Below are 26,050 nucleotides of genomic sequence, written 5' to 3' on the forward strand. Positions count from 1 at the left end.
TTTTTTTTCTTTTTTTTCTTTTTTGTTTGTTTGTCTGTATTGATCGGCTCTGAAATAAGAGAAACTGAATTCTGATCCCGGTATTTTCATACTGGACTCTCATTAAACTAAAAAAAAAGACAAAAAAACCCAATTTTAGTATCTAATAGCTCCTCTTTGTACACTAGCCTACAGCACAGTGAGTGCTCTGGTTCTCTGGTTAATCTCCAGAGAAAAACAGCTGAGCTGTGGTCAGGTTGCTTTCAAAGACTCAGGTATGAGAATGCAGGTCTGTTTCCCTGGTGTTAAATGGATGAAGAAATCGACGTGTTGATTGTCGGTGCTCTCTGGGGGGAATGATGGCGTATAGGTTTTCACAGGTCATCTTGTTGCTGAAAAGAGGCCTGTGTGTTCCACCAGCTTCAATTTCACTTTCTAGCTATCTGAAGGCAAGAGGCAGGGTGCACTTTATGAAAGTAAGATTTGAAAGAGAGGACATTTTGAACTTTCAGAAGAAAGTAATCACTGCATGTGTAGTTTTCAGTGACACTGAACTTTACTGCGTGTTATGTGCAAGGTCTCTGCATCCTTTCTGACGTTACTCTCTTCTGTTGTATTTTTTCTCCTTGACTTCGCTGTATATCTGCTGTCGTGGTAATGATGCCCTCAGGTTGGAACAGAAAATCAGCAGACAGGGGTGAATATCACCCCAAAGTGTGGTATGGCACGATCTACATTTCACATGCGTGGCTTTAGAGGATGCGGCTAGTATTTCACCAGCAATCTGGACTGCTGCCGACTACATCCTTTTTTGCATTTTCCCTGTTTTCTCCAAGTTATCCACAATCTTTTAAGTCTCCTCCTTGCATGACAGTCACCTGTCAAGGACAGGGACACTAACCCTTGTTTCTTCTCTACATGTCACTTGTTATGCAGTATCATTAAGCAACTATTCACACGAATCTAACCTTGACAGGTTTTACCATTTAGAAGGAGGAGAACGATTTTTGTATATTATGGCTCTAGCTGTGAAAAAAAAGCTTTGTGTTCTCTTCTAGAAGTAATACAAACAAACGTATTAACTGTTATGTGTTAATGAATGAGAGAAATGTGTGTAAACTGAGGCTTGGAGGAGAACAGTCTGATCAGATGACCAAAGGTGTCCCACAGGTCCCTTACACGTGAGGCCTGGTTAGGTCCAGGCAGGACAGAGAAAATACATAGACAAGGAACAGCGAGAGCACATTTAATAGTGTACGCGACACACACTCCTTGTAAAGAGTCTGTAGTGTTTAAAATGGTGTAAAGTAGAGTAAACAAGGCTTATGCCACCTCATAACTTATGCTATATTGAGCGGCCGACAGCCTTTTTGTTTTTTTTTTGGCTGAAGTTCGCCTATCGTGATGGCAAACATTGGCGGCAGCGAGGCTGTCTATTGTTACTTCACAGCTTCACCGCAGGGAATGACAACTAGCAAAACAGTGTGAAGGGAGAAGCGCCTCAAAGACGAAGGAGGTGATATATGGTGATATATCACTGAATCTTATAAGATAATGACACATGTAAGACACATGTATTGCTGCATGCTCATTGTTTTCTAGTTGTTGCTCCTAACAAACTATGACCATTCTCCCTTAACTGTAGCTGTGTGTCTGAGCGTCTGATTATATGTGAATGAGCTGAGGGAAGAATGTTATTTACAGTAGGTAACAGACTCAGTTTTGTCTGAGTGCCTAGACCACAGGGATAGAAATGACTCCTCGGGCCCTATATGGACTTGTGCAAGGCATCTGCTTAAACAGATTGGGATAAACTAGTGCTCAAGCAGTAGGCACAGATACCTTAGAAGCTAAACTATGATATGTGAACAGCAGAGAGAGTAGCTCTGCTCCTTTTAATAAAGACATTTTATTTTTTCCTGTTTCATATGCTGAATGTTACAAAAAAAATACCCTAGCGTGTGGTTTTGAGGGGTAGGCTGATGTATTAAGATTCTTCCACCAAGATCTTTTCATTTTTCTCTCCATTTAAAAAAAAACATGTAAATAATTTATTTTGTTGTTTGCAGTTGGAAACACCTCTGTATTTTGAGTGGAGTGTGTGAGCAAGAAGGAGCAATAAACAATATCATCTTCCTGTGTATTGTGTAATCACTCTGCTTTAGCTTTGGTCTGCTCTGGTTCTGAATGTGGTCTAAATACTTATGTATACTTTATAGTTTCAGTTGGGTTTGATCATTCCTCTGTGGGCTCTCAAGGTTTCTTCTTGATGATGGCAAGTATGACTCAGTCTATCCTTTCATATCAAGGTTACTGGTGGTATCTAATTTCTGAGTTGTGTAAGACTGAAACATTGACCAGGGTTTCTTTGGCCAGCATAGTCTGTCAGGCCCAGGGCCAGACTCGGGAGCAAGCAGGAGGTGAGTCTGGTGAGGTTGTCTTACGGCGCTGCTTAGTTAGATAGACAAACAAGTGAACAATTCCTCCCACAACATGGGCCATACTCCTACAAGACTGAGTTTAAATTTGAAAAAGCCACCAAAATAGGGTTATATTTTAAGTTTGCTGATCCTCTTGACATGTATTGTAGAACTGAATCTTATGTACCACTTTTTATCAATCAATTGCTGCTAGCAGTAACCTGTACTCTTTGGCCACTGTATTGGTTTTTAACAAAACATGCGATTTGGAACTTTGTGATTTTCCTTATTGTCCTATGGTCCTGTGATTTTTTATTTCAAATTGTGTAAATGTTTTTGATCTTGTTCTTAAAGAAGAAAAAGAAAAACGTGAATAAACAAAAAAGAACAGCCTGTCCTATCAACTATTGTAACACTGGAGAGGATTTTTGAGGAACACCGGCTGCCCGCTGTGTTCTCAAGATTTGTCCCTTTCTTATTCTGATTGAAGTTAAGCTGATCTGTGCGAATGAGCAGGTACTCCTAAATCTCCCAGTACATTCCAAACACTCCCCCTCCCCTTAACAAGGATTATTGGGTTTCGCAGAAATGTAATTTAAGACAGTGGCTAGCTTTTTATGTTCCTCAAAAAGAGGGTTAAAAACCTGTAGGATTCCTCGGAAACTTTAGCTTCGGAACAAAATGTGTTAGACACAAAAATATTCGCACTACTTGAATGAACAAAAGAAAGATACAAACGGATTATGTTCTTCGTTATGTTCTTAGGTTTTGTGAATGTGTTTAATGTTGGATCTAGGATATGTCATGCGGAGCTATATTCTGAATTGCTGTAATCTAATTTTCTGAATTTTGCACTGAGAGATCATCTGTCAGGACACATTACACAGAAAGCCAGTGTGCCCTCACCTCTCTCCAGGTGGGAAGCCTTGTGACTCAGCTCTGGGTTGTTGTAAGTCAGAGGAGATCCAAGAGAACAGTCTTGTTGGCCTTAGGCAACAGCTCTCGTCGTAGAGTATGTCATGTTAATGAATGTTTAACTGATTTTCACGCATAAATGCCTCACTGAAATATTACTCATTACAGGGACCAGGTCTATCTATCAGAAATTGTATATAACCAGAGTGTCTATGAAGCTTGAGCTTTGTACGCTGTAATATCAATATTAATGACAAATTTGGATAGTGTAGCATGACATTCTTAATACCTCAGCAGTTTTCAAAAGCTTCAGATGTCTTTGAAAGCTTCACAGGAAAAGCTCCTTGAATATTGTTTTGTGCTGTTTTGTCGTGCCTTACATTGCAAATCAAGGTAGAAAGTCAGATCAGGATAGAAAATCAGGAACTCATTTGATCTCTGAGATGAAAACTGTTGCATACAAAGTGAATTTAATTTTGCATTAAATAAAACCTCATCTCGTGTGGGCTTGCTGCTACCTTGTGGACAAATGCGGTAATGTCATTGAGGTATCGCTATTGCAGGTCTATTTTATGAACATTCTGAAAAGCTTTATGAATAGCAGCTGACACAGCAACCCTATAATATCTGGTTTCTGGGATAAGTTTTATTTTATTTATCTTTTCCGCTGAAGTATTTATGAGGTGTTGAAAGCTAATTACAATGACAACATCAGCCAGATCTGCCATGTCGGTATTTTTACACATTTGTCTCGGGGCAACAATAACCTTTCGCATCTTTTCTTATATATCTTTAACCCACCCCACAGCCTATAGGAAAATCAATTGAGAAAAAGGGAAAAAAAGTTTATATTTTCCATCCTATTTATAGTGTCTGGTAACCTCATTTACGCAGACAGCACGGTCTGTTCCCACTCTTGTCCACATTCAGTGGTTCACTTTCATAAATGCTGCGTTAAAATATGGCTCTTGTCAGCATTTAGTGATGTGCGTTGTCATCATGAGTGTATGATTTGAGCGAGGGACGGCAGGATGCTGCTCAGACAGGCAGCTTTGGGTTCCACATTGTCGCTTATCTCATAGGAAATGACTGTTTTACAAGAAAACACACACACAGGCCTGTAAGTGGAAAGTTGTCACAGGGCACAAAGCTACACCTTTATGTTATGTGCATGTACAAGGCAGAGAATGCAGGTGGGTTTTTTTAAATGGAGGGTTTATCTGTAGCTCCTCCCTCCTGCAGTGTCACCCCTCCCCCAGTGGAAAGCATCTTGGAAGGGCACACACATGCACTCACACTTCCATAATATAAGTGGACTAGCTGTGTAAACCCCTTAAAGGCAACAACAGAATGCACGTCTGTAAACAACATACACATATTCACGGGAGTCACAAAGAGGGCTCTTGCGTGTATGTATGCATGCACATTCGCAAACAGACACACAAACACATGCTTACAGGAGGTAGTGAGAGAGTGTCAGCATGCACACGCACCCACATATTCACACACACACACACAGTGAGGAGACAGGGAGGGAGGGGCTGACAGGAGAGGGACGGCAGTAGAGACAGAGCCAGACATGAGGAGGAGGAGGAAAGAGGGACAGCATGTTGAGGAAGCTGGTCTGCAGGAGGATCTGTGCCTGTAAGCATCTCTCTCTTTCCGTTGGATGGGGGGAGGAAGAAGAGAGGGATGAGACAGAGTGAGGATGGAGGATGGGTGGAGAGGCAGACCAAAGCAGTGTTAACGTAGTGGATGTAGCAGCGTCGGTTGGCCACAAGCAAGGAGGAGCTGCGAATGTGAGGTGGCTAATGTGGAGCTGTGAGGAGTAGCATGGGCGCGGGGTGACAGCAGTGAGTGAGGGGAATTTAAAAGGCCCAGGCTCTGGAAAAACAATCAGGCTTCAGTACGACGCACTGCTAAAGGACCAATTACCGAATTAATTACTTGCCTATCAATTATGTGAAATGGAAATATGCTGTGAATGTGAACCACTGGACGACTGTTTTCTTCTTTTTTTGCCTCTCTCTCTCTCTCCCTCTCTCTCTCTCTCTCTCACTCTCTCACTCTCTCTATCTCTCTCTCTCTTTCTTTCACTCTCTCTCTCTTTCTCTCTCTCCCCCTTTCTTTTAATGCGCTCCTCTGTTCTAGTGCCATGTGTTTGGAATCTGATATGTGTGACAGAATGCTGCATGTATTCAGTCTGTGTGTAATCTCCATGTGAGTGTGTATGGAGTGTGCATGTCGTATAGAAATGTGTTGTGTGTGTTGGTATCTCACAAGGGAATAGAGAAGGAAGGACATAGTGATAGATTGAAGATGGGTCATATATTTGCCAGGCCTCTCAAATGTGTATGGGTGTGTGTGTACGCGTGTGTGCGTGAGTGTAGGTGTGAGTGTGTGTGTGTGTGTGCACGTGTGAATAATTAATCAGGATTGATTGCTGGTCTGGCACATTTTGGTTCTCACGTGTATGGCTCCGGGGAATAACATGGCAAAGCATCCCCAGCTCTTCCTCAGAAAGGTCAGAGCCCAGAGTGTAACGGTGGCCTTCTCTGCCCTGAGCATTCACAGCTAACATGTCTCCTACATTAGGAGAATTCTCTGAGAACTGCTTTTAAGCACACTCTGAATAGTGTGTTATTGCTGTGTCTGACCTCACAGATAAGAACATTGATGATGATGACTCTGTGGATGGGGGGCGCTCTTCCTCCTCCAAAGGAGCGTCTTCAAGCCGACGGACCGGCTCCATGCGAAGGCCCAGCTCTGCCTCCAGCACCAAGAGCACAGGTGAATTTCTTGCCTTGTCTCCTTTCTCCTCTAATCTGGTTTAGTTTAGTCTCTTCTTATCTTTTTCACTCCTGAAATTCTATTCTATTCTATTCTATTCTATTCTATTCTATTCTATTCTATTCTCTGCTGTTCTGTTCTTTGCTGTTCTGTTCTGTTTATTTGGTTATGGATTTTGACATTGTTCCTCTCTGTATCTATCCTGTTCTGTTCTAATCTGTTAGAATCAATCTGAGAATTTTGTGATATATAACTGTTAAGGACATGCATGCTGAGCTGCTTATGTTTTCACTGTCAAGGTCACTCTTTTAATCGTTTCTGAAAGATGAGCTACATCTACAAGGTCACAGATGATAGAAAATATTCTGTAGAAAAATTTTCAGGATCAGGCATGTATTACATAACAGACTTTGGAAACACGTGGAAAATACATGAGAATTGCCGAAGAATACCTGCCAGGACATATAGATGTGGGATATTTGCTGTGTGTTCTTGCCTACAAGAGAATACTACAACTCTCATAACCTTTGCACCCCACAGACATGATAGTATAGCCTTAAATTTGCTTCTCCTTGTTTCTTATTCACTGTTAACTGTACACCAATCTATAAACTGAACAGAGATTTTGGCTAGAAGTGTGTCTGGCTATAGAGACACATCTGGGTGTCATCATAGGCTGAGGGTATTTATGTGGGCTGGTTGTACTCCTCAGGGAAGGAGGGATCGAGTGCTGGGGCAGTGGATGAGGAAGATTTCATCCGTGCCTTTGAGGATGTGCCTGCTATACAGGTATGAGACCCTGTCCCTCTAATCCCTGCATTGCTACCTGTAAGTTTTCCCCTGAGCTGAGTTCAGATGAAATGAGGTTGACTCTTCTGCCCACTCTCCGTAGATCTACTCCAGCAGAGAACTGGAGGATTCCTTGAACAAGATCCGAGAGGTGTTGTCTGACGACAAACAAGACTGGGAGCTCAGAGTCGCAGCAGTAAGATTGTCTCTTATCTTATGTCTTATTTTGCCTCTATTCTTACGTCTTATCTTAGGTTGTCTGTTCAGTATATCTTGGCTTCTCTTGATTGACTGATAAACTGATTTAGTGAAAGTGTCACTCATTCATTCACTTATTCACACATTTATTTAGTCACTTTCTCACTTCCTTCCTTTTTAGCTGAAGAAGGTGCGATCGTTGTTGCTGGCGGGAGCAACAGAGCACGAATGTTTCACACAGCAATTAAGGCAGCTGGAGGGAGCGTTCAAACTCTCGGCTAAAGACCTGCGCTCTCAGGTGGTGCGGGAGGCCTGTATCACCCTTGGGTAAGATTTTTTTAATAGCCTGACATATGCGAACAGCTACACACAGAAACCTGAGCCACTGAATGATTAAAACAGCAGCCTAACAGCTTCTAAACACTGTCATAAGCTTTGTCAGAAGTGCTTGTAGGTGGTGAAATAAGTGCTTGATTTGTTGTGATTTGTTGCATAGGCACCTTTCTTCTGTCCTGGGCAACAAATTTGACCATGGTGCAGAGTCCATCATGCCCACACTACTCAACCTTGTCCCAAACAGTGCCAAAATCATGGCCACATCTGGGGTCGCCGCCATCCGGCTAATCATACGAGTGAGTTGACTCGCACTGCCACCGACAAGAGAGGTTACACACGCGGCTAAGCTCTATGGTTTAGCCGATACCGTGTTACGCGTTGCATATTACATGATTGTTGTAACTTATTTAAGTCATTATATATTTCTCCCGTTCAGGTTTTTTTTTATCTCTTTGGTTTCATATGAGTTTAGTCACTTTGTGATTTATGTGTGCTTGGTCCCCGAAGTGTCTTTTGCTTCTCTGTGATGTGTTATTTACATGTTTTTTTCCTGACACATACTCTATCTCTGCCCCTCAGCACACACACTACCCTCGGCTCATCCCGATCATGACCAGCAACTGCACGTCAAAATCTGTGGCTGTGAGGCGGTAAGGCACTTCAGATATCAGTCTCCACAACAAGCTGAGTCATGTTTAGCTTTGTTCTCATTCACAGGACTGTTGTGTAACTGAAGGCTGTCTTCTTCATAGGCGCTGTTACGAGTTTCTGGACCTTCTGCTTCAGGAGTGGCATACCAGTTCACTGGAAAGGTAAGACCCCAACTCAAGGGCAAAACCGTATGTATCAAGTATCCCTCTGTGCATATACTTCATTTTATTAGTCTTATTAAAAGGCACAAACTGATTCTAGATCAGCAGTCTTACTCTCAGACATTTGATACAGATGGCCCCCGATCTATAAAACTTACCCAGGCATCTGCTATGGCTCTGCTGCTGCATGCAGACAGCAGTCACCATAAGTGAGCAGGAACTGGATCGAGCTTCAGCACGTGTGGTGCTGGTTTGGTTCACTGACATTTGTGAAAAATAGTGGTAGAAAGACTTATAAAACCCACTTGAAAATCCTGTTTCCCAAGCTCCAGTGGAAATTGGCAAAGAGATAATTTGTAAATGCCAAAAGCACAAGAAAAAAACTCTTTTAAAGCTTTTAAATGAAAACACACACAAACACACATTTGAGGTTAAGCCTCCAACTCTCTCTTGCAAGCACAGTTAATGTCAATGGCATTTGTTCTAGTGGTTACCGTGGCATTGCTCATAGCCCTTCCTGTGTTTCCTGTGCCCACATCCTATTTCACTGTCCACTGGGGTTTCCAACTGTAATGGATTCAGACTCTAGCTCTGGAATTGTCTGGAGACTTTGCTTTGCTATTGATTTGAGATACATTTCCACAGTCACTTGAACTTGGGCAGACAGGGGCTACTGGTAGAGGAACTCCAGTGTTTCTTTTTCTCTTCCTTGCCTCTGTTTCTCAGACACATTGCCGTCCTTATGGAGACCATTAAAAAGGGCGTTCATGATGCAGACTCTGAGGCCAGATCTGTGGCAAGAAAGTAAGTCACTCTCAGAATCACATTTTGGTTTATTCTGAAATTGTTTGAATTTTGAAAGTAATTAGTACTGAGAGGAAAACAGAATGAAGTTCAGCACTTTAGAAACATTAAAGAAACAAACAAATAAGTAAAGAAATACATACAGAGTTTCTGCTTCAGCTGAATCTTAACTCAAGGCCAGGTTACCCTTACTGGTCAATATTTAGAAATTGTATAATAGAATAGAAATTAAGAATTCCTAAAATGCTTTTTTTTTTTTTTTTTTTTTTAATTGTGAGTGTGGCTGTGAATGTTGAAATCTAAAGCGTGCAAATGTATGAAGGCTTGTTATGTCTATATTTTTTTTTTAACCTATTATTCCTGCATCTCAGATGTTACTGGGGTTTTCATGGTCACTTCAGTAAGGAGGCGGAGCAGCTGTTTCAGGCCCTGGAGCTGACCTATCAGAAGGCTCTACAGTCTCACCTAAAGAGCTCTGACAGCATCATGTCCCTCCCTCAGTCAGACCGCTCCTCCTCTAGCTCCCAGGAGAGCCTCAAGTAAGGCTTTATCCGCTCATGGCAACGTTTTAATATTCTGCAAAACTACATATGAATATGCCCATCATAAATGGCTTCTTATATTGGATGGTCTGGATATTTTGTCCGTAGTACACTTTTTTGAGGGAAAATGATGCCTCACACAGTTTACCGTAGACTTAGATAAGATTTATAAGACCTATTTGCATTATATTGCTGAATTTATGACTGGAATTTATTACTGAATTTTACATAAGCTTTTCTTTGGACTTACTATGTGATTGTGTGCTTTATTTGATGTGTTCTGCAAAGCGGTTACGTCAATGCGATAGCAATTTTGACAGTAAGAACGGCGCAGCAACTTCATGTGTAATTTTTCTCATGTTCTCACAGTCGACCTTCATCTGCAAAAACCCCTATTGGAGGCAGCGTAAGCAGAAGTAAGGACTCAGACCTGCTGCTGTGTGTGACAGGGGAACAACACAGTTTAAAAGGAAATGGGCAGTCAGGACAACTGTTCATAGTTAAAGATCCATTATGTCTCAGCAGATGCTGATTTGAATGGAATTATACATAATGTCTTAATCAGGGTTTTGTTACATTGTCTTTCTTTTTTGGTGTTTTAAGTTTACTTGTGTTTAATCATGTTATCACTTGATTATAAATTATATGTTGACTGCACATCTGTGTCTGTCCAAGACATTGGTGGTTGAATCAGTCTTATCAAGTGGTCAGCTTTTCTGTGTGAACTGGTGGCTGTCTTTTGTCATTGTCACCGTATATCATTAGCTCTGTTTATCATGTCATTTTGCATCGTTAACTGTATAGATCGTGTCATATCATATCATTGCTCTGTATATCAGATCGTATATCATTTACTCTGCTCTGTCTCTCTGCAGCTAAAGGGGTGAGCTCCAGAGTGACCTCCACGCCCGGCTCCCTCCAGCGCTCACGGAGCGATGTGGACGTCAACGCTGCCTCCACTGCCAAGTCTCGCATGCCTGCCACGCCTGCTGCTGCCCCCTTCAGTTCGGCCACGGCACTGCCACCCGGCTCCTACGCCTCGCTGGGTAAGTCTTACCGGCCCTGCTCTGATCTGTGCACACTCCCAGAGAAAGAGAGAGATTTAGAGAGAGCGACAATGAGGGAAAAAATAGAGAGATAAACAGCAGAAAGCAGCCAGGGATTGTCTAACACAGAATTCAGAATTGTTACGCATAAACATCGACAAGATGCCATACACCTCAGTATCTGTGCCTTCATCAGGATCATTTAGCATGGATAGATGATTTGCGCAGAGAGGATAATTAATGCGTTGAACGTTTTGTTTTTTTTGTTTAGAATACCTTGATCCATGCTCACTTCCTGTAACCCTGTCCCCACCTGTAGACTTTTCTGGTTGTCCAGTAGTAAATAATGACAATTGTTATGGCTAATATCTTGCTGTTATGCCTTTCCTTTTGGCTTCCCTGATTTTAATGAACCCAAAGATGGTTGTCCTGGTTATCTGGATGGTAAGCAGTGTGTCTGCCTGAGCAGTGTCTATGTGTGGAGGGCTACTTTTCCCCAGTGTCACCTTCTGTGTCTGTGGTCCATGGATACCATATAAACAAGTCATTTGTTGAGGTCTGCATGGACTGTCTGCACGGTGTTACCCTCCTCTCTTCTGACCTTAAAGTGACTGCACAGTGCTTGTCATATTTACATTACATCAGTCAGTCAGAATCCACCTTCTGATCTGGTTTTGACTGACTTTAAACCTGACAGTTTGATAGGATGTTGTGTATTTGTTTTTGTTTTTGTTTTTTGTTATAGTGGATGTACATATTTGTAGCCAGGTTTCATCTTGTCCTGTCTTTATGAATGGATTGCCTGTATAGAAGACGCATCTGGCCATTAACAATACTTTAAGTGATACTTCTGGGCCAACCCTGTGTAATTACATTTCTACTCCCAATACATAATATCATGTGAACATATTCCTTTAAATGTCCCATATCAAGAGTATCTGGATGGATAATTACTGTTTCATCAAACATAGAAATAGTACCAGGGCAATCTATAGGGATTCTTTAGTACATCCTATGTGATTGTAATGTTGTGATATTCGGTTAAAGCTGTGCATATTTAATCTTTAAAGGAACTTTGTTATTGCAGCATGTTATGTGTTTGTATACTTGAATGTTGATGAAAAGATTTCATGTTCCAGGAATGTTCCAGCATTTATGTCTTTACATTTCTCTCAGTATTAGTGTTTTGAGTAGACCTCTGTCATAACTCAATCTTGTTTTGAAGTTTTCTTATGATTATGGTTTGTAACTTTACTTGCATGTGTTTGTCTATATTTAGTGAGATTATCAAGAGATTTCTTGTGTTTCTAGGGACATTATGAATCATATTGTGATTTCCAAGTTACATAGACCCTGTATTCAAATTTTACATTCCTCATGTTCAGTAGGTTGAAAAACAGTCTGATTTTAGGGCTACAGCTGTGCGTATGCTGCGTTGGTGCGGAGTGCGTTTTTCTTTTCAGGAAAACACGTTCGTTATTCCTTTTCTCTTTAGGTCGTGTGCGCACCAGGAGGCAAAGCTCAGGGAGCTCAGCTGGAGGCGGCGTGTCAGTCACGGACAGCAGGGGACGGAGCCGAGCCAAAGTGGTGTCCCAGTCCCAACGTGAGTGGATATGACAGCGTCCCGTCCTGTCACGTCACTGGCCAGAATGCACCACCACACTGTTTTCACGCTCGTGCAAAACATGTTGTGCAATTCTAAACATCAGCATAGGAAGTTCCGTTGCTCTTTGTAACAGATGTTGGGGAACACATGCTGATTTTATGCCATGCCTAATGTATGCTGGGTATTGTAGTTTCTTTGTCCTCATGTAACTGGATGCCTCTTACTGTTCTACATCATACTTTGTCATGCATAAGGATCCAGATCAGCTAACCCGACAGGTGGGAAGATCTGTGATATGGCACTTAAACAGAACTGTTTAGCTTGTCCATCCCATCTCTGGGCCGTGTGCATGCTCTGTCACGGATGCATTTGTTACTACATGTAGTGTGGTCAAGCATGAGACGCCTGTGTCAATGCACTCGAACGCCTGCAGCTGCTAAAACCACCAGTTTAGGATTTAATCTGAATCGAGATAAGTCAAGTCAGTCCTCTGTTATCATTGTTTGTTGATGCCTGTTTGTTCCTGTCTGCTTCCCGGTTATGTGCTCAGTCTGTTCTGTGGCTTCCTGGTATATTCAGAAGCATACGTGTAACCCCATCCATAATCTGTTTTCATTAACTCTCTGTTTTTGTCGTTAAGAGTCACTGGAAAATTTTTCATATTGAAAACCAACTTTGAAGGTTTTCAGATTAAACTCTTATGACATAATTGAATCTGAATTCAAACTGTGATAAGTTAATTGTGGCATTTTGAAACTTCCCTCATAACATGCTAAGTAGTACTGTGTTTGAACTAGAGTCATGTCCTATGTGACGCTGATGTATCTCACCGTGTACTGATGCGTTTCAGCGGGCAGTCGTTCCAGTTCCCCGGGGAAGCTACTCCCTCACACTTATGGAAGAATGACCAGAGCCACAGGGGCTGCTGCAACTTCAGACAAACGCAGCAAAATCCCACGCAGCCAGGGCTGCAGCCGTGAAACCAGTCCCAGTCGATCCAGTCAGGGTGAGGATAAACACACACACTCCCATCAGCCATGTACTGTTATGGATATACCATTAAAAACCTATCTGTCCTTCTATACCAGGCCTATTCACCTTAGCCCTTTGAGTCTGTAGGTCCTAATAGATGTTGATTTGGTCATCAAGTATAAATGTTCCAAAGGTAGAAATTAGTTTCTGATTATGTGTTGAGGTTGAAAAGCTTCAGAACTTCTGTACCACTGCTTTATGCATTCTCTGTTTTCTACAGCTGTACATGTGCACAAACAAGCTCAGAATGCAGCGATATCATGGATTAAAATATTATGCATTTATTTGTTGAACTACATGAAACATTTGTTTGCACCTTTTCATTGTTCTAGATCAGATTACATGTAAAAATTGTGACTCTGTTGCATTAATAATTGTGTAAATCTGTTGAGTCATGGTAGTATGTTTTGTACAAACATTGTGTATTCCTTTTTATTGATTTTTTTTTTCCTTTCATACATGCATTTTATGTTTTTTGTAAACCTGTTATTTGTCAACAATTGAACTGCTGTATATTTACACAATGACAATGGATAGGCAGGTAAACCATTCTTAAATTGTATTTTGTCTCCATTTCCCCAGTCGATATCTCCTTTCCCCTTTCTCTCTCTCTCTCTCTCTCTCTCTCTCTCCCTCTCTCCCTCTGGCTCTCTCTGTCTCTTTCTCTGGCTCTCGTGTGCTGTGCTCTGTGTGTTTGTATGTAATTTATCTCTCTGTAATGTATGCTAGCACGGAGCCGCATCCCACGCCCTAGCATGAGTCAGGGCTGTAGCCGCGACACTAGTCGTGAAAGCAGTCGTGACACTAGTCCTGCCCGCGGCTTCACTCCTCTGGGTTAGTACAAACATCACCATGACACAACTGAGGATTAACCTCAACTCTGACACATTTTCATCATCTCAGATTACAGATTTTTGAGATATTTTACTTTATGTAGCCATTTAGGCCTTTGATAGGAAGTTGACTTTTGCAAAAGAACACTATCAAATTTTGTTTCAGGTTTAATTCCTTTTGTATAACTAAAAAAAAACCTTTTAAAGCTGAACATCTGAGAATGCAGTCTAGTTTTCTTGGTACCTCATAAAGTCAAAATGGAAATGTTTTTTTAGATGGGCATTGTTAGGACTGTATGCAGGGTGAGACCTTTGAATCTATTGGTCTTTGTTATGTCATTGGTAATAATATGTAGTCGTATGTGATAATAACATTACGTATGAATTTCCTTCTCTCGTTTCCTACAGTTTCCCGACGACACTCCCGCTCCACTAGTGCTCTCACTGCTGCCGACTCCCTGACCCACACAGGTGACCAGCATGCCCCTCTGAGTCATATCAGTACTTATCCATGGTGCTGAGAGACTGTCGAACCAACAGAGGGAGCTGGAGAGCTCACTTCAGTTTACATCACACATATTTGCACAGGAATGAGCCCACTTACTGTTAAATATCAGAGGAGCTGCTGATGGGGGATGGGATGCTCTCTGATTTGGGTTCAGTTTCTGTACAAGCTGTAAACTATGATTTTTCACTTGTACTCTACACTGTTTTCATTGTCAAATATTTTATTTTATCACGTCTGTTTTGTCCAGTATTTTCCAATTTATTTTACTTTCAAACTTTCTGTGAAGTTCTGGCTTCTTTTTATGATTTTTGCCCAGTTTATTATTTACTTTGCTTAGCGTCATAATTTATTAAGCCAGGCTGAGAACTGCTCTTAAATTGAGCTTTCATTTGTCGTTCCAGTGAATGTAATTGTTTGTTTTGTATATGCCTGAATGCAATGTTTTAATTTTTACATGCATGTATTTATTCAGTTTCTGTTATCTTGATTTTGATTTGCTGATTTTTTTTTTTCATTATTTGCTTTGATTTCTTTTGTTAATCAGTTTTACGACCAGCAGCTCTGTTTCTACTGCAATGGCGCTGTATTTATTTTTGTTTGCTCTCTGTGTTTTTGAGACAATCACTTCATACGTAAATGCTTCTCCAAATGTTCACTCAGATTGACTACAGTACTCACATTATGTAATCTCACTTGAGTGTCTACGATTTTGGGCCAGTCTCATCAGTCGGTCCTCCACGCATCTCGTGATTCTTATAGACTCGTTCCGCCTTTGTGCCTTGGTAATGATCTTCTCCCTCTCTCCTCTTATGAATGTGTGTTTGCTTTAGATCGTTTTGGCCTGATTCACCAGGCTCGGATTTCTGCTTCAGTTAATGCCATGCGAATCCTCAACACTGGCACTGAGGTGGAAGCTGCAGTGGCTGATGCTCTGGTAAGACATTAACACTGTCAGAGTCAGACAAGAATTACTGAACCTAGTATTATGTGTATTATAGGAGCTCTGAGACAATCATACCATTACATCTAGTATAACTGTGTGAGAAAATCGTTGCATTATTTATAATATGTCAGAAAAGAACTACATTATTTATGAAATTTGGGATTTAGAAGGACTAATACTTGTTACTCATTTTGCCTAGGACTTAATCAAGTTTTAATAAGAATTTAATTTTTAATAAGAAATATTTATGATTGACTGAGAATAGTTTTATACTGAAAGCCTTAATATGTAATTATCTTTCCCTCTTTGGCTACCATAAACTGCTTCAGCTTTTAGGAGACTCCAGGAATAAGGTAGTTGTTTCACTCGTCTACATATGACTGCCTCTTCATTTTCTGAAAACCATCATCATTTGATACTCATCAAGAACATTGTCATTGGGCCTGAATTGAGCCAAACCTGTTTGCAAATCAAAGCTACCAGTACTCATACTGTTTATTTTCAGCTATGGGGGAGATCATTTACAGCTGTGCAGAATCCTCGCAACAAACTCAATAGAACATTAACCGTATTTTTTTTGCTCATCAGAAAGCATTTTTCACACAAATCAACAACATCAACCATGAATTCATTGCATGCCATCAAAGTTTACTCTAACTCTGTGAGAAAGCGGTTGCATGGTAGTGTGTTAGGACAAGTGTCACCGCAGACGCAAGTTGCACGTGAAGTCGTCAAAGTCTCTCTATGTTTCCCTGGCCGCAGCGGAGGCCGATGCGCCGGAGGTACGAGTCCCCGGGGATCTACTCTGATGACGATGCAAACAGCGATGCCTCCAGTGCTTGCTCGGAGCGCTCGTACAGCTCACGGAACGGTGGCGTCCCTCATTATCTACGTCAGACGGAGGACGTGGCGGAGATTCTGAACCACTGCGCCAGCACCAACTGGTCTGAGCGTAAGGAGGGTCTGTTAGGCCTCCAGAACCTCCTAAAGAGCCAAAGAATCCTCAGGTATCGCCCGGTGTCCAGGATCCTTATCCAAAACGCATTCATAGACGTGTTTCTGAATGTGGTAAAACCTTTTTCAGCAGAATTTGGCTTGTTGTTGTCGTCGCCCTGTTTTCTTTCTTTCGTGTGTTGTTCAGAGTAAAAAAAATAGATATGAATATAATTACTGTACTTCACGTAAAGCTTTTTTACTCTTTTTTTTATTTTTAACCTCCAGTCGCGTTGAGCTGAAGAGGTTATGTGAGATTTTCACCAGGATGTTTGCAGATCCACACAGCAAGGTAATTCACAGCATTTTACACACCAGTAATAAATCCATACTGGTTGACTTTAATATCAGCATACTCACAAAACATTTGGCTCCTTGTGTGGAAGGTGCTGTGTCACTAATGGAATGTTTTGGGTTTTTTTCCCTGTTGCATGGTTTTGCCTTATGTGGATTGTTGCATCAGAGAGTAAGTGTGGAGCTTCTGTTTTCCCTAATCAAGCGTGTTCACCTTTTAATTAGTCCCTATTTGAAGTCCCAGTTTATTGGTAAAATGAGTGATTTGTCATGGACTTTGGAGCATAATGCTGTGGTCATGTCGTCACAGGTGTTTAGCATGTTTCTGGAGACACTGGTGGACTTCATTATGTTACACAGAGAAGAGCTCCAGGATTGGCTGTTTGTGCTCCTCACTCAGCTCCTCAAGAAGATGGGAGCAGATCTTCTGGGCTCCGTTCAGGCTAAGGTCCAAAGAGCCCTTGATGTCACCAGGTCAGGATCATTCACCTCCTCTTTGACTTCTGGTAGATTGTCTTTTACCCCTCAGAATGTTTGACTTCTTCATTCTGCCAAACTAAAAGTGTTTTGGACTCTACACTTATGAAGGTCGCCTGAAAATCAACTGTTTAGTGAATCTTGGTTTGCTTTCTAAATTTAGTGTATTTTGACCCACTGCATTTGTTGAGATTTTTGATATGGCAAATACTGAGTCTCAAATATGCTTTTCTTTCTGTCTTGGGTTTTTTTGGGTTTTTTTTTGCTTTTTTGCTTTCTCTCTGTAACAGGGATTCTTTTCCATATGATCAGCAGTTTAATATCCTCATGCGGTTTATTGTGGATCAGACCCAGACCCCAAACCTTAAGGTTGGTGGAATATGATGTCCTTGGCTAATATGCTTTTTACTCTAATGGAATGGTAATGGAAAATCTGTGAGATTATTATGACTGTGGTATCTTAGTAAATATTTTGGACTTTAGGAATCCTGTGTTCCCAAGAACTGAAACTTGTGCTCTGAATTTTAAAATGCTGACACTTTTACAATTTCTGAAGGTGAAGGTGGCGATTCTGAAGTATATCGAGTCCTTGGCAAGGCAGATGGATCCCACTGATTTTGTCAACTCCAGTGAGACACGGCTGGCTGTTTCTCGGATCATCACCTGGACAACAGAACCGAAGAGCTCTGACGTCAGAAAGGTGGGATGGATTTTCTCAAGACTGATGGATTGGCCTAATTGTAACTTAATCTGAACAGGGTTACTGAAGATGTTTGTATTTTTTTCTGTTTTCTTTGTTTTGCTTAGTATTAGTGCCTATTCTATAGATTTTTGTGTCTCTTCTGTCTTGTACAATCCTGTCTACTTATAATTCTTCAGTCTAGCAAACTTTTTGAAAAGAGAAAAAAAACCTGACATTTGGAAGCCACTGTTACTATGGTCAGACTGACCGCAAATACAATACTAAAAGGAAGGGCACATGAAAAGATGATCATATGAAAGATCTGTGCTTGTAACTCTTAGACAAGTTCTGTGGGAGCAGAAATTTGATATCTCCTCAGTAGAGAATCAGCATTATATTGTACAAACTTGGCAGCTTTGACTTTTGAAATGGGAACCCTGTAAATGAATGTGTCTGTACTGCCCTCTACTGGCTGCATGTAGACTCTACACAGTTGGGTGAATGAGGAGTGTACAAGCAGGCCCAGCTCCATTTCCTTCCTGCCGGGGGAGGGTCACCTGGAGGATAGGTGCAAGCAGGTAGCACCGCTCGGTCGCAAGGCATGGTCTACGCCAAAAAAAAAAAAAACCCTCTCAAACGCCTGCAATGTCTAGTCTCGCTCTCTCTAACCCAGCTTTTCAAAAACATGGAGGATAACCTTCAAACTGACATTTTTATTTGCCTCAGGTGTAGATGTATGTGTGTACGTGGGTGCATGGATGGCCGTGTGCATGTGTGTGTGGGTGTGTGTGTGTGGGTGTGTGTGTGTGGGTGTGGGTGCGTGTGTGTGTGCGTGTGTGTGTACGTGTGTATGTATGTACACGCATGCTTTGAAACTTTGTTCGTTTCCTATGCTTGTGTCTAAAAAGATATCTACAATACTGCAGTGCTCTCTGTATATTTTTTTGGTATCATGGCTGTTTTGCTGTTTTTCTGACATATGTGGCCAACTAACATTATGATGGATATTAGAAATTCTTGCAGCAGAGTACTGTCTTTGATGGTTATTCTGATTCTGTATATATTTACGACTTTGCCTATCATAAGACATGCTTCAGTGCATTTCAAATTAAACATTAGGTGTTGACATGTCCTCTTATGACTTGATGCATGTATGATATTTAACTGAAGTGTTTCAATTCTGGATTCTTGTTTTTTTTTCTATGCTCTCTTATAGTAAACACTCTTTTACTCCAGACTCTCTGTCATACTCTAATATGGTACACATTCTTCAACTTTTTCGTACTCGTTAGTCTTCCTCTTACTTTTTGTTAGCGTACGGTTCTCTCTTATAGGTCCCTGTTCTTTCCTATAGTGTACCAAATTTTCTTTTGTCTCCTCCCATACTGTGCACCGTATAGTGTACAATATGTAACACTGTATAGCGTTACTCAGTCATACTCCTGAAGGCCCAGAGCTCTCTTTGCTCTAACACACCTGATTCTGTGATTATAAAAAGGCAGCCAGGAGCAGGATTGGGAAGCACTGCTATAGTGTACACTAGTTTGTCCCATATACCCTCATAGTGCAGATTTCTGCACTCTCAGGTCTGGCTGAAATGTACGCCTTTGTATTTTCAGGCTGCTCAGATGGTTCTGATCTCCCTGTTTGAGCTGAACACACCTGAGTTTACCATGCTTCTGGGAGCTTTGCCCAAAACTTTCCAGGATGGAGCTACCAAACTCCTGCACAACCATCTAAAGAATGCCAGCAACATCTCCGTGGTACCACAAAACCTTGCCCTTCACTCGCTGTCAATCCATTGTTAGACTCACGCTCACATTAGCAAATCAAAGTCAGTCTGGAGGTCAAAGTTAGGAGTCGGTGCATCATTTTAAAATAACAACATTGAACAGATATGCAGCCTGTATAAAGCCTGAACTTTAAGCGCCTATAAGCTGCGGGCCATGTGGTGTGCTGTTGTTCATAGTCTCTCTCTCTTCCATACTTAATTACAGGGCTCTCCAAGCAGCACAGTAGGACGGACCCCTCAGAGACATTCCACCAGTCGCACAAGCCCCTTGACTTCTCCTACCAACTGTTCCCAGGGGGGACTGTCACCAAGGTAACCCTGTCTAAATCTAGTCTGTCGGAGAGTAATGCAGCTGTCAGGCAGAAGCAGCTGTCACAGAATATGTTTTTTTGACATGTGATATTTCAGAGTAAATTTGATGAACAATTATGAGCAAATTGTGTGTGGAAATGATCAGTGTCTAGATTATGCGTGGTTATGAATACGTAAATCTAAAAAAAAATGGAAGGCATAATCTATTGCAGAATATCACAGGTGGTGAAACTTCCATGAATCTGCCAATTGTTTTTTTTTTTTTTTTTTTTAATTTTGCTTTTTTGCTTTTTTTGGAAGATTTAGTACAAAAATACATTGTGTTGAAGCTTCTGCTTTGCAGATATCTAAGACACACATTTGCTCATCTTCCTATATTTGCATGTATGCTCGTGACCATAAGACCCCAACAGAAATGTTCTGGACAGAAATCCAAACATCCACTCTACACTTTGCTTTTTGTTTGAAATGTTTTAAGTCTCATCTGTGCTCGTGGATTTCTGGTACATTCTAACCTTCAATAGTATATCTACTACACTAATAACGCATACACTTACGCTGATTTCATGCATCCCGGTTAATTTTAGTTCATTTCTCTACTTACTATATTACTTACTATTAAGTGTGTATTGTATCTGTGTATTTACATACAGCAGTAGAAAAATAAGTCTCATTTAGCATAAGAGTCTGACTCATTAGTATTTGGTTACATGATGAAAATATATTTGGTTTGATGTAAGAATGTATAGTTTATAGTTATATATATGTATAACATATATATATGTTTTAGGTAGATGTAGTGGGCTTAACTACTTGTAAATACACAGGTATTGCAAATACTTAATACTGAGTGGGGACCCTACTTTTCACTACTGTTTTGCTCTCTTTTACCTCTATTACTTGCCTTTTTGCTATATCTTCCTCTCTCTCCTATTGCTCACTCTCTGGGTCTCTCTTTTTTACTCACCTCCCTTTCCTTCCCTCCCTCTCCTCTCTCTCTCTCCATCCTTTCCCTCTCCTCTTTCTCTCTATTCTTTCCTTCTCGTCTTTCTCTCCGTCCTGCCCTCCTGGCTGTGCTGTGGGCGCAGCCGGATATGGGGCTGGAGTTCTAATGGCCTCGCTAAACACCCCTCTCCCTTCCCTCCCCCACACCCCAACTCTGCTGCCCCCCCTTTCCGGGCCCTACGCTGCGCTTTCTCCCCCAGGTAACACACCTAGGGAGAGGGGTTCTGCTCCCCCTGGCCTCATTAAAAACACACAACCTCGGTCATTCTCACTCATCCTAATAGTGTTTTTGGTCCGTAGTGGTTTTACAGCTGTTGCATGTGCGTGTGTTTGAAGGAGTGGTTGAAGGAATACTGATATCTATCTATGAAATCCCTTTCGTTAAGTTGCATTCACTCTCCATCCCCATATGTGAACCAGACTGAACACTGTGATACAGAGGGCTTTCACTTGCCAGTCATGGGCTTTGAAATCTGAAATTCTCTGAAAAGTTTCACTTTTCACTTCATTATTTTTTTTCTCTCACAGTTTGTGCTTTGGTGACGTGTTGTGTTTTTGCTGGACAGTAATCCGTGTCTCTCAGATGTGGTCATTGTTTTTTCATTATAAATAAAAATGCATGTGCATTTGTCATTTTTGTACCTGACACAAATTTTACCAAGATATTCACGGCAGTCATCTGTCTTGTCTAATATGTCATAATTTAATGTGGAATTTACGAAGATTGATACTGATTGTGTGTGTGTGTGTGTGTGTGGGGTGTGTTTGGGCTTGTGTGCACATTTGTGTGTTTGTGTCTTGCCTAGTATGCTGGAGTATGACACTGAGAACTTGAACTCAGATGAGATCTACAGCTCTCTGAGAGGTGTGACCGAAGCCATTCAGAGTTTCAGTTTCCGTAGTCAAGAGGACATGATCGAGCCAATCAGACGCGACAGCAAAAGGGAGGACAGTGTGAGTATCTTCACACTGAATCTAGAGTTTGTTTTTGATTTACTCACCATCACTAAACCTGTCAGCATTGCTGACGAATCTTTCAAAACCTCACTAGACCTGTCTGAGCACCCTTTAAAAACACAAATTATTTAAATAGATGTAGTGAATTATCTTGACTTTAGATTTTAGTCTGCCTGTCTCCCATGGTACTTGTCTTCACCTTTCTTCTCTCTGTTTTCTCTCTCAGGCTGGGGGGGTGGCCTCGTCTTGTGCTGACCCCCGGCTTGGTGCGGATGTGATGGAAGGGGGAAGAACGGCTCTAGACAATAAGACGTCATTACTGAACACCCCGTCTCCTCGCTCGTTCTGTGGGCCACGAATGCGGGACTACAACCCATATAACTACACCGACAGCATCAGCGCCTATGACAAAGGAGCACTGAAAGAGGCCATGTTTGATGATGATGTGGAGCAGTTCCGTGATGGTACTCATTTTTCAACATCTGCCGTTTCTTATCTGCACCAGAAGGATACATTTATAAATATGGCCTTGTCTTGTGTCACTGAGCCTACGTGAATTTTTATTATTTGATACTGAGCATCATTTCAAAACTACTCCCACCCATTGATTTTGTAACACCTGTAACACACGCAAACACAGAAAAACACACGCTTGTTCTGAAGTATATTGCTCTGTGTTGCAGGTCGTCGTCAGGAGTGTGGCGAAAATAAGATCATGCATTCATCTAAAAGTTTTCTTCCTGGTAAGTACTGTTCAACTCGCCAGTTCAACAGACTAAAACGCACACACCCACCCACACACGCGCGTACAGAAACAAACCCCAATCAAAATATTGTCATGTACTTTTAAAACATCTGCATTGCGAACGTGTTCCCCTTTATTGTGTGTAGGTTCTGTGCAGCATTTGGAGCTGGTTGGTGACCTGCTGAAGGAGCTGTCCAATCGCAGTGATCGTGTAGAAGAGAGGCGTATGGCGCTGCTGGAGTTGCTGAAGGTTGCTCGTGATGACAGCCTGGCAGTGTGGGAGGAGCACTTTAAGACCATGCTGCTCCTACTACTTGAGACAATGGGTGACAAAGATGTAAGACACATTACTTTAAAAAAAAAAAACATTCAACTTACAGTTACTTGCTGCGTAGCAACAGCTGCTTACAGTAGATTTATGTTGAGTGTCTGGTAATTGTTGATCAGTGATCTCTGCCGTCTTTTTCAGCATACCATCCGGGCCTTGGCTCTGCGGGTGTTGAAGGAAATTTTGCGGAGTCAGCCAGCTCGTTTTAAAAACTATGCAGAGCTTACCATCATGAAAACCCTGGAGGCTCATAAAGACTCCCATAAAGAGGTATGAGGAACACCTTCCTTTGACCTCTGCAGAGGTCAACCTACAGGGCATTGAAGTCAAGTGAAATTGCATCAATCAAATGAAAGAACAGTGTTTGAAAATATGTTGAGGTATTCCATGATTTGTATGAGGGGTAAATGCAACTAGTTTTGTAGTCAGTAACAACATAGTGTGAATGTATCCTATTGCCATCACTAAATTTATCAGTCAACCATAAAGTAATGGAAAACCTCACAGTTACAAGCAGAATGAATCCTTTGTGCTACATGACTGGCCTATGGGGCTTTTAGGTGAACTTTGAGGAAGTTTTCCTGAGATATAGTTCATTGAATGGACCGCGAACTCAGGTTTCTCAACTTGCTTTTTGCTGTGGTATTATAAAACTACAGTGATACCAGTAGATATAGTTCATTGAATGGAGCACGAACTCAGGTTTCTGAACTTACTGTTTACTGTGGTAAAACAAAACTGCGGTGGTAGCAATAGCTCTAATTGAGACTCTTTGGTTGGATATTTTTCCTCCACAGGTGGTGCGAGCTGCAGAGGAGGCTGCCTCCACCTTGGCCAGCTCCATCCATCCTGAGCAGTGCATTAAGGTACTGTGCCCCATCATTCAGACTGCAGACTACCCCATAAACCTGGCTGCCATTAAAATGCAAACCAAGGTGATTGAACGCATCGCCCAGGAGTCTCTGCACCAGCTCCTCCCTGACATCATCCCAGGTCTGCTGCAGGTAAGCACTTTCCACCAGACACACATCCGGACTTGAGCTGACAGAAATTATGTTCTGATGGAGTTAGTTTCAGGCATTTCTTAAGCTGGGCTTAATTAAAACAACTGCTGCACATCAGCTATGCCTCACTCTGTGTGTGTGTGTGTGTGTGTGTTACAGGGCTATGATAACACTGAGAGCAGTGTTCGTAAGGCCAGTGTGTTCTGCCTGGTAGCAATCTACTCTGTGATTGGTGAAGATCTGAAGCCCCACCTCTCTCAGCTCACTGGCAGTAAGGTAAGGTCAAACTCAAAAAGTTTCCCTATATAAATCCTCTTCAGATTTTGCCTTGCACTCTCATACTTAAACTCTGGAGACTTTTACTGTGAAGAAACAAAATTAAGTAGTTTAGATGAAAATAAGGTTTTTCTAATCTGCCATTTTGGTGTATCATTTAGTTAAATTGGAAATTCAATGTTCCTAAAGACCCAAGAATGTGTCTATATCTTTGTTTTGTGACAGATGAAGCTATTGAACCTGTACATCAAGAGAGCTCAGACCAGCAATAGCAACAGCAGCAGCTCCACCGACATCTCCACCCACAGCTAGTCAATCATTCCAGTTTCAGCACCAATCAACCAGTACAATGTCGTTCACATGATCCAATTCCAAAGTCGTTTCAATTCCTTTTCCAGTTTTGTTCCTGAACTTAGTGGTATTGGATTGGTTGTGATCTTTGCTCTGCTGTAGTAATGAATAAATGTGGGTGGGGGAATTGGTACAGCATCTCAGTCAAACTTCTGTGTGTTTTGTTTTCTAGTTAAGGTTGCAGTACCATCTTAACGACTGTAGAGGGAGCTTATATCTCCTCACAATCAGTGTTAAACTACATGTATTGCTATCATGGTCATAGGAAGTGGCTCTAACTGCTTCTTTACTGAAGGGTGAATGTAAAGAACTGTGTAGGCTGGGGGTTTTTAGGAATAATTTTATTGGCTGAAGCCCTTTAATAGTACTGCCCCATGATGTCCACAATATTCTATGAGTGACGATCAAGTATTCGGGACCACTTTGGGCATTTGAACAATTGAAACTATTGTTATATGCAAGAACAGAGATTGTATTTAGCATTAAATACTTGAGCTACAGTTTTTGTAAAACCCAGTAAGGTTTAAGATGTGAATTCGCTCCACTCATTCTGCATTGTGACTGTGTTACAAAATTACACTCCATGATTTGTATTATCAATCATTTGGCTGGACCAGTGATTTCTCTGAGAAAGATCTTAACTGGTTTTTGAGTGAACTCTGAATGAAATGAGATGGATGCCTGGGACCATAGTGTACTGTACCTTGAAAAAGATCTCAAGCTCTTTAAGAAATGATGCCTTGTGTTTTATCTTGAATGACCAGATGCAGCTGTTTCAGAAATTGTGAAGTATAATTCATTTTAATAATGTTTTGCCCGATGAACAATCTGTTTGACTGGTACGCTCACCAGCACATTGGAGTTCCAATTCAGTTAAAATAAATCTCGGAAATTCAGAATGTCCCTGAAGATAATATAAAAGGAACAAATTTGATCTTGATAATGTGAACACTGACAATCTGAAATGTCTTTACTGGTGACTGATATTTAGAGTGTATCTTCAAAAAGTGCTACCATATTCAGTCGGAAAAAAATGTGAAAAAATAACAATACTGAAAAAGGCCAATTAAGTATTTTCTGGATAAGCAATAATTCTGATTTCTGATTTGTAAAAAAAAAAAAAAAAAATCCAAACTGAATTTGAATCAGAAGTGCTGTTTCAACAGTTGAAGTCCCAAAATGATCTTATTGGAAGATGTCTCCCAATATGGCATTTTAAAATCCTTATATGAAATGCTTTTAATCGGTTTTAAACAGCTGTACCATGTTCAGCATAATATA

General features: G+C 41.2%; 1 protein-coding gene across 3 annotated transcripts in view; it reads left to right on the forward strand.

Annotated features, from left to right (window-relative positions):
- The window catches only part of LOC115810972 (CLIP-associating protein 1-A-like), a 36,325-nt gene extending 11,356 nt beyond the window's left edge, over positions 1–24,969 (forward strand). The window contains exons 8-39 of one of the 3 annotated variants that reach the window (XM_030773047.1): positions 5,979–6,104; positions 6,817–6,893; positions 6,997–7,089; positions 7,273–7,418; positions 7,588–7,723; positions 8,007–8,077; positions 8,180–8,239; positions 8,966–9,043; positions 9,415–9,582; positions 9,955–10,001; positions 10,461–10,631; positions 12,127–12,234; positions 12,492–12,527; positions 13,088–13,243; positions 13,999–14,103; positions 15,441–15,544; positions 16,316–16,560; positions 16,775–16,838; positions 17,010–17,012; positions 17,151–17,314; positions 17,608–17,686; positions 17,874–18,017; positions 19,619–19,762; positions 19,997–20,103; positions 21,192–21,308; positions 21,915–22,066; positions 22,284–22,529; positions 22,957–23,147; positions 23,280–23,408; positions 23,936–24,142; positions 24,302–24,418; positions 24,644–24,969. In XM_030773047.1, the coding sequence (XP_030628907.1) occupies positions 5,979–6,104; positions 6,817–6,893; positions 6,997–7,089; positions 7,273–7,418; positions 7,588–7,723; positions 8,007–8,077; positions 8,180–8,239; positions 8,966–9,043; positions 9,415–9,582; positions 9,955–10,001; positions 10,461–10,631; positions 12,127–12,234; positions 12,492–12,527; positions 13,088–13,243; positions 13,999–14,103; positions 15,441–15,544; positions 16,316–16,560; positions 16,775–16,838; positions 17,010–17,012; positions 17,151–17,314; positions 17,608–17,686; positions 17,874–18,017; positions 19,619–19,762; positions 19,997–20,103; positions 21,192–21,308; positions 21,915–22,066; positions 22,284–22,529; positions 22,957–23,147; positions 23,280–23,408; positions 23,936–24,142; positions 24,302–24,418; positions 24,644–24,730 (3,878 nt within the window). In that variant the 3' untranslated portion in view covers positions 24,731–24,969. Of the gene's footprint in view, positions 1–5,978; positions 6,105–6,816; positions 6,894–6,996; positions 7,090–7,272; positions 7,419–7,587; positions 7,724–8,006; positions 8,078–8,179; positions 8,240–8,965; positions 9,044–9,414; positions 9,583–9,954; positions 10,002–10,460; positions 10,632–12,126; positions 12,235–12,491; positions 12,528–13,087; positions 13,244–13,998; positions 14,104–15,440; positions 15,545–15,882; positions 15,907–16,315; positions 16,561–16,774; positions 16,839–17,009; positions 17,013–17,150; positions 17,315–17,607; positions 17,687–17,873; positions 18,018–19,618; positions 19,763–19,996; positions 20,104–21,191; positions 21,309–21,914; positions 22,067–22,283; positions 22,530–22,956; positions 23,148–23,279; positions 23,409–23,935; positions 24,143–24,301; positions 24,419–24,643 lie in introns of all 3 variants that reach the window. The other 2 variants (XM_030773049.1, XM_030773048.1) reach the window with 2 other exon arrangements.
- The last annotated feature ends 1,081 nt before the right edge of the window (positions 24,970–26,050 follow it).

This window comes from Chanos chanos, chromosome 4 (assembly GCF_902362185.1).
Source record: "Chanos chanos chromosome 4, fChaCha1.1, whole genome shotgun sequence".
Taxonomy (NCBI): domain Eukaryota; kingdom Metazoa; phylum Chordata; class Actinopteri; order Gonorynchiformes; family Chanidae; genus Chanos; species Chanos chanos.